Genomic DNA, 11,361 nt, shown 5'->3' with positions numbered 1-11,361 from the left:
CACCAAGTGAGGTAAGTAAGGTACGTAATCTCACTCCCTCTCAGTCTTTTAAGTTTATCAAAGTGCTTACTAAAGACTTAGTCAAATCAGAAAAAGAAATTGTCAATTTAAAAACAATGTTAGAAATTTTGAATTTAGAAAATGAGAAATTAAATTTGGAAATTGAAAAACTCAAAACTGAGAATGCATGTTTAAAAACTAATACTTTTCAAAAATTAATGTTTATGGAAAATTAAACTGGTATATAAGAAAACATCAGGGTCAACTTAGAAGAATACCTAAAAGATATGTACCCACTAAGTTTTTGACCAACCCTGTAGGAAGGAACCTCTACTGGGTTCCAAAATCTTTGCTAGTTAAATTTTTTTGTTAAAAGCTTACAGTGAGAAAATTAAACAATGAGTTTCTTTATGGAAGTTTTGTCTAAGGAAGTGGTTGTTGCTCCAATAACCAAGAAGGCCTAGTGTCTCGTCACGACCTGAAAGCCGAAATATCGAAATAAAATGTTTAATTAACTTTTTGATAAAAGTATTAAAATTAGAATGAAATAATGCTTTGAATAGTTTTTAAAATATTTCCTTAGAAATTCTCCAAAAATTATTTTTGTTTCTTGAAATTTTTACTTAGAAAAATTCTCATTTTTTTTTTAAATCTTTTCTGAAATTAGATTTGATAAAATTATCTAAGCTAAGTTTTTTTTAAAAAATAATATTTTCACTTAGCAAATTTTTCAAAATAACTTAGAAAATTATTTTTACCCCATTTTTGCTGTGATCAAAGGGGGAGAGTTTAGTAACAAGTTTAGGGGGAGTTAGGAAAAATTAAATTTTTAATATTTTTTCCCTTTTAACTTATGTTGCAAATTCTATCATTTTTGTAATTAAAATGTTAGTTTAGTAATTTTCTTAAAATTACTATTCGTTTGTTTTTACCCTAACTTAAACTTGGGTTGATGCACATCAAAAAGGGGGAGATTGTTGAACCCCGTGGTTGTTTTGATGTGATCAACCAAGTTTAGGTTAGGTTCTGTTTGTCTGATCCCTGTATCTAAGTGTGCAGGAACTTAGGAGCCCAAGAAGTCGAGCGGAAGACGCAGCTAGCGAGAAGGACGGCACGGGAAGGGAGCCGACGGGCTCGGTGTGTCCGAAGGACGAGAGAGCTGTGAATATACACCGCTGGGCGTGAAGAACGTGCGCGGCGTTCGAGAGGCGTAAATCCGGGACGGAAGACTGCTCGAGGAGAAGGTCGAGAACTGGGTTCGGGTGAGCCCTATTCCGGATAGCCGAAATCACCTAAGCAAGTCAACCAGGAAGTTGACTTGACAAGTGTTCGGTTGACCGAACCCACTGATCGATCGACCGAACCCCTTTCATTAGAAGCCAGCCGTTGGAGACACGTCAGCAGCAACGTCAGCAACCAATGGTTGATCGGTCGACCGAACCCTCTGATCGGTAGACCGAACCGGAGATAATCACAGACTTGGTCGAAGCGATTTGATCTGGTCAGATCGAGCAGAGACCGTTGGCTGATCGGTCGACCGAATACAAGGACCGGTCGACCGAACCTAAGCTCGATCCACAGAGCCTGCATCCAGACGGAAAGCTGGGAAAGTACACAGGTTCGGTCGACCGAACCTGGGGATCGGTCGACCGATCCCGCTCTCGAAGTCAAACCCTGATCCCGAAGATCAGGGGCTCTGGATGAGTCTTGGAACCCCTATATAAAGGGGGTCTCGAACAGAACAATGAAAAATAACGAAAATCATCAACTCTGTAATTCTCTTCTAAGCAACCTCTGTGCTCTTAAAGTGTAAAAGGTTTCTCCGCCTTCAAAGAAGGAGACTCTTTTAGTGCACCTTTCTACACCTTGGATTAACAATCGTCTCGGTTGTAACTAAGTCAAATAGCTGAGTCGTCTCTCTTTTCTTTTCTGTTAATTACTATAATTATTAGTGTTGCTTTTATTTTAGAGTTGAAAATTTGAGGAAGATATAATTTTTGATTGCAGACAATTCAGCCCCTCTTGTCGGTCCCCGTTGCACCAACAGTTCTCTCCCTTAGACAGATATGCACGCACGCACATTCATACTCATTTTCTACTATTCTTTTCTCTTTCATACACTATTTTTCTAGGGAAAAATTACCTGACTTGAGCGTCGGAGGACCTACGTCGAAGACTTTTTCCCTAGTTTCTGGTCTCTAATGCTCTGTGTGCTTGTCTGAATATGCACAAAGCCTAAGTACCGCCGATCTCATTACCATTGTCCGGGAGATACCACTTGAGGGTTCACTTTTCTCGTATACATATACTAATTGGGTCAAAATCGCCTCTCTACTAATACCAATATCATCTCAGTCAATTTTCGTTTGACTGATATTTTAAATAGGATCAATTCAAATTCTGAAACTTTGTTTGCGGAGTTCAAAGTCCTCAGTGAACTTTCTTATTATATTAATTAAACTGAGACGAAACAAATGTCCGATCTCGGAAGTCACCGAAAGATCAAAAGCCTCCTCAACCCAGGCCTGGCGGTACTCCACAGCCAAAACACAACAAAGAAAAGAAGAAACCCATCAAGAGCTTTCATTTCCAGATCCATCATCTTCATCCTCTCAGTTCGTCTCCGTGGCAGCATCAATTCTCCCTGCCCAACATAAGTGTTTGACACTAGTTAGTTCCTTCATTGTTCCTCCCTCTTCCTAATTTAATTTCCCATGAACCCGGCGGCCCCAAGAAGAAAGCCACAAGATATTGAAATTTAATATGATTCTTTTGTAATTTCATCTAATATTATATATATTATTCTGTTACAATTCGTCAGTTGGAATGAGGAAAAATTGTAGCATTCTACGGTTTGATAGAGCGACGAACTGTTGCTAATATACTCCTAAACCTGCCCACGTCGAGCTTTACCTTTTGGTGGTTGAGAAATATATTCCAGAACGCATTGAATCCCTGCTTCTTCTGGATCGAAATCGGGTCCCTGAAGACGACATGATCTCTCGGGTACTTCTCCCACAGCGTGCTCTCCTCCACTTTGATCTCATATTCCGCGTACTTGAGTCCCATCGCCGGCGCCGGCTCCGCGAAGATGTACCTGCACCCGTCGGCCAACTGGCAGCAGGGGATAATCTGCACCACCGTCGCGTTCGCCGGCAGGAACACCATGTTGGTCAACCCGGCGCCGTGGATCCCCATCAGCACGTCGACAGAGTTGACCAGCTGCGCGAAGCGGGATATGTTCTGCGCCTCCTCTGGCCCCGCCGTGATCAGCTTGAACCCCACGGACTTCACCATTCTCATCACCTCCCTCTCGTTCACGAAGGACCGAGACCCTCGCCGGAGAATCAGCAGCAGCCTTGGCTTGCCCCGGGAAATTCCCCTGCTGATGCTTCGTAATTTCAGGGAGAAGCAACTTCTTAGGAAGTCCCTGAAGTCGCGCATGGAGACGCCGTCGGGTGACTTGGTGGCGTCGATTCCGAGCGCACGGTGACTGAAGAGGCCGACGTGGGCTTGCGGGAAGCAGTGTACTTCGCCGTCGCCGGCGTCGAGATTGATGGGCGGGTGGTTGGAGAGGCGCTCCAGGATGGGGCGATACTTGGCCATGAAGGGGTAGTTGAAGTCGGAGACGAGGAAGCGGACCTCTCCGTGGAAGCGGCGGACGGTCATGAAAAGGGGGATGATGACGTCGGTGAAATCGTGGAAGTAGTTTCCGACAAAGCCTCCGGTGGAGAAAAAGGCGGCGGGGACGGCGTGGGTGACTGTGCAGCGAGGAGGTGGTGGTTGTCGGCGCTGGTAGTCGGCGGCGGTGGCAGTGGCGAGGGAGATGGTGAGCTCCTTGATGGGTTCCATGGTGGCGTGCTCCCACTTGCGAGGGTAGGGCCGGATTTTCCATGTCGTGTTCTGCGACGGACGCGTGAGAGGCGACGCCAGGAGGATGGTGGAGGATTTGGGGACCACTCGGACATCGCCGTCGATCTGACACGTGTCGGATCGAGGAGCCGTGAAGTCGCACATCACACGGCTCTCCTTCCTTGGGATCTCTCCGTTAGATTCTGCAATGGGTCAATAGAACGCCATCACATTTATCAATAATGCCAATTAATTCGATACCAACGGCAAGAAAGGAGCCTCCAAACTTCCAAATTTCATACAAAATAAACACCGTAAATCTATTCTATTAATCATTTAGAGGTGGCAAAAGGGCTGAAATTGCCCTGACTTAGTCCGGCCGGCCAATAGGAGTTGGACCGTGCTAAGCTGGACTTGATTTGGTTCACCGGTTGAGCTGATTCGGATGCATCCTACTAGGCCAAGCTTAACCGGTGGACTCAACCAAGCATGAGCTCAGGGCTGGCCTAAGCACTAGATTGATTGTGGCTGTGCCCGACATATATATATAGTTTGTGACGGTTCATGCGTCGAGCCCATTGTAGCTCGCCATTTGAATGGACTAATTAGGCCCGATTGAGTCATGATGGCCAAGTTCCTGATCAGTCAGCTAGTTTTACCCGGAATACTTAATGTATCACAATTTTTACTTAAATTATATTATGCATGTTTTGAAAAGAGAATAAAAAGACCTGTCGGCTCTTCTTCTTCCTTTTCATTTGAGTCGGGAGGTGAACTTGACAAAATCGAGCCTGCGACTGTGAGATGCAATTGCAAGTTAAGAAATAATTAAATACATAATTTCAATTATGCGTGAGTAGAAAACGATTTTCAATTTGAAAAAAAAGGATAATTTTGTTGGTTCTATATATATACTTGTATTTGAGTCATCACCATCTTCGTTTTGGTCGAATTCTAGCTGCAGCGACACTGTTTGATTGCCTGCATCAAAGAGATAATTTCTCTATTAATCACAATAGTATTTTATTTTATTCTAGAAGAATAACAATACTAAAAAAATGGGCTCACTCGATGCTGATTCCTTCGTCTTCTCTTCTTCTGTTATTGTAGAGGTTTCCTTGGTTGTTAGATCTGCATCTAAGTGATGGCAAATATAAAGTACATTAGTTACTTATCATTAGAGCCACCTTTTGCTATAATTAGAAACATATTTATTGCTAATTAAACAATAAATTGTGTTATCTGTGGAAGCATCCCAATTCTAGCCTACTTTTCCTTGGTCATTGTGGAAACATTCCTTTACCAATGTCTACTAATTAACTCCCACTAACTAAACTTGACGTGGAGGAATGTTATCGTATGAACCAATTAAAGCTAACTTACAGTAATTACAAACAGAAGTATAAGCCACAATTTGTTTAAAATTAATAAGGAAATCAGATAATTAAGATAGAGTTGTCATTAATTTTTGGTCTTGTTCGTATTAATTTTCTCTACAGATAAGAGCAACAAAGTTAAACCCAATAAGATTATCATTGAATCTTTGGGGTAATTAATTAATTAAATCCTATTTCTGCTCTGGAAAAAACAATGATATTAATTGCAAGACAGCTATATATAACTCATATTCATCAAATTGCTTCACGAAAGAGACTGCCTTCCTATCTCCTTTGCTAATACATGTATAAAAGCCATAGTATCGCTTCCAAATACACGTCGATTACTTATCAAGTGACACTGCCAGATGGTAGTTGAAATCTCATACTTAATTCTAGTCACGTTCAATTCCACGTGATGCATACTTTAACATATATATCTATGCACACATATAATTTTCGTTCACCTTTAGTTGTTTGCATTAAAACTAAGCACCAATTCTGACTTACCACCAACAGCTACCAGTGACAACTTAACCATAGATTGTCATCGCATTCACTGCCCAAATTGACTTCCTTAAAGATGCCCTAATTAATGATGATGGATATATTTATGTGTATTTGTATAGGAAGAAAACTAATTAAAAGAACTAGAAATGGTGCAGATTGCAATGATCTCCCAAGCTCTGGTAATTAAACTAAACTAGAGAGTTCAAAAGATTATTATATCAGTACTTAATAATTAGAAAGCTTACTGATCACTAACCTTGTTGAACCACACCTGATTCTCTCACCATGGGCAGAGAAACATTTTCATAGCTTGAAAGTTGCATACTTACTGCACATATATACACACACATAAATAATTTTCTGTACTGAAACAGATATATCACCATGCATATATATGAATAATAATCTGCATGTAATTAGTAAAACTGTAGGTCGATAGCTTAATTACATGTAACCATGGTGCTGGAACTGGACTTCATGAGGCACACAAGAAGAAGAGTGATGAGAAGGCATCCAAAGAGAGCAACATGGTTGAGCTTCCTAGAAGGCCTGAGATGGCTGAAGAGATTATGGTGATCAGAAGGCTTCATCGAATTACAACCTTTCATCAAAACCTTCGAGATTGAGAATCTAACTATAATATCGAAATTATACTAATTATGTCGTGTAGATATGTACAACTTGGTGTGCAACTCTTGGAGTCGGCCTTGTCTTCTTTATATAGGGAGTATCGAAGCAGTGGATTGAGGATTGTTACAAGGTTTTGAACCACGCTTAATATTTTTTTTTAAAGATCTAGTCAGCACACAAGGGTGGCCCACCATGCAGCAGTTTATATTCCCATACCAGCAACTTATAGCATATTGTTTCTTGCTTATAACATGGGCATGTATTTATTTGTTTATTTTGCCAATATTTTAATTAAACATACACTTTCGTGGAACATTAATGAATATTCACTACAATAAATTAACAACACATCAACAACGTACATTTGGGACGCATTATTAATAATAGTTTTACGAGTCTAGTAATTTCATAAAATCTTAGTTTTTTAAAATCTAAATTTTTGAATCAAAGATAAGTGGAAATTATTTGTAAAGAGCTAGGACACTTTCACCTATCTTTCAAGTAAGTATTAATTAATAAGTCTTATTTTTAATGGATTTTATTGTGTCAGGAATACTATGAAATTCTATGATTTATTGCAATATTTTGGATGTATTTAGGATTATGTTGTTGGATATGCTTTGATAGATAATCAATTATATATCAATACGTTAGGCATATTTTGATTCTAATATATATATATATATATATATATATAATTTAGAACAATGAGGGTAAATCAACATTACATTTACACAATGAGCCATAGGTTATGCATGTTTGACTTGTTGGGGGGTTATGTGTGTAGGATTGGATAGGAAGGGAGAAAGTGATAGCAGAACGTAGGTTCTGTAGAGCTGCTGCACCTACAACTACAAGGAGTATTTTTTTTTCTCAAAACTTTTCACTTGCTTCACCTGCTTCCTTTTTTTCTTCTCATTAATATGAAATGTCTACACGTCCCTTATTTATAGGGAGGAGTAAGAAAACCAAAAGATAATAGAAACCGACATATTCAATGACAGATTTAATAGCCTGCTTTAATAACCCACTTAAATGACTTTTCCGCTACTAAATTTAATAACCATTAATCATGATCATAAATTACCTTCAACACCCCTTCTTAATTTATGATCTTCAAGAAGTCTTTGAATGTCTCGAACTTTTCAGAAGACACCGCCTTTGTAAGAACATTTGCGGGTTGATCATGGGTGCTGATGAATTCTAGAAGAATCTCCTTCTGCAAAACCATCTCTCTGATGAAATGATGACGAAGTTCTATATGCTTCGATCTTGCATGGAAAACTGGATTCTTGGTCATAGCAATCGCAGATTGGTTATCACAGAAGATTGTTGTTGGCTCATCCATCTTCTGTTGTAACTCTAGAAGTAATCTTCTGAGCCAGACAGCTTCTCTTGTTGCTTCATTTGCTGCGATGTACTCAGCTTCTGCAGATGAGAGTGCAACAGTGTTTTGTTTCTTTGAACTCCATGAAATGGGCTTTGTTCCAATGTAGAACAAGTATCCTGATGTGCTTCTACGATCATCCAAGCTTCCTGCCCAATCACTATCTACATAACCCACTAGATCATCCTTCTGCTCTTTTGTATACTTCAGTCCAACCTTCTGTGTGCCTTTTAGATAGCGTAGAACTCTTTTTGCTGCTGTGAAATGAGTCCTGCTGGGGTTGCTCATGAATCTAGACAGCAAACTCTCAGAATGAACAATATCAGTTCTAGTGTGAGTGAGATAAATAAGAGAACCAACTAGGCTTCTGTAGATCTTCGAATCAAAGCCTTCTGTAGAATCCTCCTTCTGTAACTTCTCATTGAGTGACATTGGAGTAGAAATTGACTTCGCATTCTCCATACAAAACTTCTTCAATAAATCTGCTATGTACTTTTCTTGAGAAATGAAAATCTCTCCTTTCTTCTGCTTCACTTGAAATCCGAGAAAGTACTTCATTAAGCCAAGATCTGTCATCTCAAACTCTTCCATCATTGCTTCCTTGAACTTCTGCAGCAAGCTTCTGCTGGTGCTAGTGTAGATCAAATCATCCACGTAAAGACATGCTATTAGAAAATTAGGACCAACCTTCTGTATGTATAACGAAGGTTCTACTGAGCTTCTAGAGAATCCTTTCTTTTGTAGATAGGAATCAATTCTGCAATTCCACGCTCTTGGTGCTTGCTTCAACCCATATAGAGCCTTATGTAGTCTGTAGACTTTGTCTTCTGTGCCTTTCATCACGAATCCTTGTGGTTGTTCTACATAGACTTCTTCTTCTAGTACTCCATTAAGAAATGCTGACTTGACATCAAGCTGAAATACTTCAAACTCCTTCTGTGCTGTAATGGCTAGAACAGTACGGATTGTCTCCATCCTTGCTACAGGAGCAAAAGTTTCTGTAAAATCAACTCCAGGCTTCTGTGAATAGCCTTTTGCTACGATGCGAGCTTTATGCTTCTCCACACTGCCATCTTCATTATACTTGGTCTTGTAGACCCATTTCAAGTCGATAGCTTCTTTTCCTTCTGGGAGATCGACCAATGACCACGTGTCATTCTTCTCTATAGAAGTCATCTCCTCTTTCATGGCATTTCTCCATTTTTCTTCTTTGGCTGCCTCCACAAAGTTCTGTGGCTCAAATGCAGCAAGAGCAAAATTAGCTTGCTCATTAATTTCAGTGAATGATCGATACCTCCTTGGTGGTGTATCTCCAATAGGACCCTTTGCTTTTGGAATGGTTTTAGAGGAACTAGCTTCTGTTGTTCCGATGGGATTCTGTACTGTAACTTCTGCTGTTGTTTCTGTATATTGGAACATCTGAGTCATAGAAGACTCTTCCTGCCACTTCCAAGCTGTATGTTCATCAAAGATAACATCTCTCGACAGAACTAACTTGTCAGTATTCGGATTATACAAATGATATCCCTTCGATTCATCACTATATCCGATGAAAATCAATTTCTCACCTTTCTCATCAAATTTTTCTCTTCCTTGATAAGGTGTAAGTGCATATCCAATACACCCAAATACTTTCAAATGATTTACCACGGGCTTCCTTCTATGCCATGCTTCATATGGTGTTTTGTCCCTAACTGCTTTTGCAGGGGATCTGTTCAGAAGGTAGGCAGATGTGTTAACAGCTTCTGCCCAGAACTTGTTGGGTAGACCTTTGCCTTTCAGCATGCTTCTGGCCATCTCCACTATGGTTCTGTTCTTTCTTTCTGCGACTCCATTTTGCTGTGGAGAATACTGCACAGTCAACTGCCTCTGTATCCCCTTCTGTTGACAATAGTCCAAGAATGATCTCGACAGAAACTCTCCTCCACGATCTGTCCTCAAGGTCTTAATCCAACATCCACTTTGATTCTCTGCAAGTGCTTTGAACTTCATAAAGGTGGTGAAAGCATCTGATTTCTTCTCAAGAAAATAAATCCAAATCATTCTAGTATAGTCATCTACGAACAACAGAAAGTATCTTCTGTTACCGAGAGACGGAGTCTGAGTCGGTCCACAAATATCAGCATGAACCAGCTCGAGAGGGGCTTGAGCTCTCCATGATGTGTTTGGAAATGGAAGACGATGATGCTTTCCGAAGACACATCCTTCACAGACGTCACCTTCTGCAACTTGTATAGAAGGTAGTCCTACCACCATACTCTTTTGCTTCAGTAGAGCTAGACCTTTCCTGTTCAAATGTCCATACCTGAGATGCCAAAGATGAGAATCATCTACAACCTCAGTTTTGAGAACCACATTGCTGTAAGGAGTCATCTTTAACGGGAACAAATTGTTGGACGTCATCTTCATGACCGTGACTTTCTGTCCATTTCTGTCTGTTATCTCACATTGACCTTCTACAAAAACCAACTTGTAGCCATTTTTCATCATCTGTCCCACACTTAGTAGGTTCTGTGCAATTTCTGGAGTGTAGAAGACGTCGTGCATCCTCTTCTGTTGACCTTCTGCACTGAAAACTGAAACAACACCTTTACCTTCTATCTTTAACTTCTTGCTATCTCTAAGTTCCAAGAGAGAGTTGTAATTCTCATCAAGCTCCACAAAGTTTTTCTTGATCCCTGTGACATGGTTACTACACCCACTATCGAGGAACCATATCTCATTCATATCTTGCACGTTGTTAGAGGAAGAATAGAAAACTTTAGAAGGTTCATCTTCCTTAGAGAAATTTACCGAGCTTCTGTCCTCCTGCTTCTGTTCATGCTTCTGCTCTTTATTTTTGTACCAACAATCACGATCTGAATGAGTTGGGAACTTGCATCTCCTGCATCGAAAACGACAATATTTTGTTTCATGATTATTCTTTCTGCAGATGCGACATCCTGCTTCTGCTTCTCCATGACCGCTTCTGTGCTGACCTTCTGGTCGTCCTTCTGCATAGCTTCTATCTCTGCCACGAGACCTGCTTCCACGTCCTCTGCCATAGGACCTTCTATTGTTTTCAGAACGTTCTTGCTTTTGCTCAGAAACATTCAACTTCGCTTGAAATGCTTGCTCTACCGGGGTTGTATACTTGCTGACCCGCTTCTCATGAGCTTCTAGGGAACCCATCAATTCATAGATGGAAACTTCTGCGAGATCCTTCATCTCTTCAATCACAGTTACCACATGTTCAAACTTCTGTGGCAAACTTCTGAGGATTTTCTCCATGATTTTTCGATCCGGGACGACTTCTCCGCAACTCTTCAATTGATTGAGGATCTCCATGATCCTTGAGAAGTAGTCTTTGACATTTTCTGTGTCTTTCATGGCTATATTGTCGAAGTCTCTCCAAAGGTTCTGCAGCTTTATAGAGATCACCTTCTGTGACCCTTTAAACTCCTTCTTTAGGACCTCCCATGCCTCATTCACCTTCTTCAGCCCGAATATCCTTGGGTAGATGGGTTTGGTCATAGACTGTTGCAGAATCCGCAGAGCCATGGCATTCTTCATGATGTTCTCCTTGTACGCCTTCTGCTCATCTTCTGTGGGATTGATGACACCTTC

The 11,361-nt window shown here is 40.5% G+C and overlaps 1 protein-coding gene across 2 annotated transcripts; it reads right to left on the bottom strand.

The window, feature by feature from the left end:
- Positions 1–2,420: 2,420 nt before the first annotated feature.
- On the bottom strand, positions 2,421–6,430 carry LOC122005646 (beta-1,2-xylosyltransferase XYXT1-like). Of its 2 annotated transcripts, none has more exons than XM_042560766.1 (7): positions 6,187–6,430; positions 5,995–6,066; positions 4,921–4,989; positions 4,768–4,833; positions 4,584–4,649; positions 2,914–4,055; positions 2,421–2,644 (listed from the first exon to the last, which is right to left on the bottom strand). In XM_042560766.1, the coding sequence occupies exons 1-7, from the start codon at positions 6,344–6,346 to the stop codon at positions 2,492–2,494; spliced, it is 1,728 nt and encodes a 575-aa protein (XP_042416700.1). In that variant the 5' UTR covers positions 6,347–6,430; the 3' UTR covers positions 2,421–2,491. The 2 variants fall into 2 exon arrangements, with proteins under 2 accessions (XP_042416700.1, XP_042416701.1); XM_042560767.1 differs by having other exon boundaries at positions 4,786–4,833.
- Positions 6,431–11,361: the final 4,931 nt, after the last annotated feature.

The sequence above is a fragment of the Zingiber officinale genome, chromosome 7B (genome assembly GCF_018446385.1).
Source record: "Zingiber officinale cultivar Zhangliang chromosome 7B, Zo_v1.1, whole genome shotgun sequence".
In the NCBI taxonomy this organism is placed as follows: Eukaryota; Viridiplantae; Streptophyta; class Magnoliopsida; order Zingiberales; family Zingiberaceae; genus Zingiber; species Zingiber officinale.
This window is presented reverse-complemented; position numbering and strand designations above follow the sequence as displayed.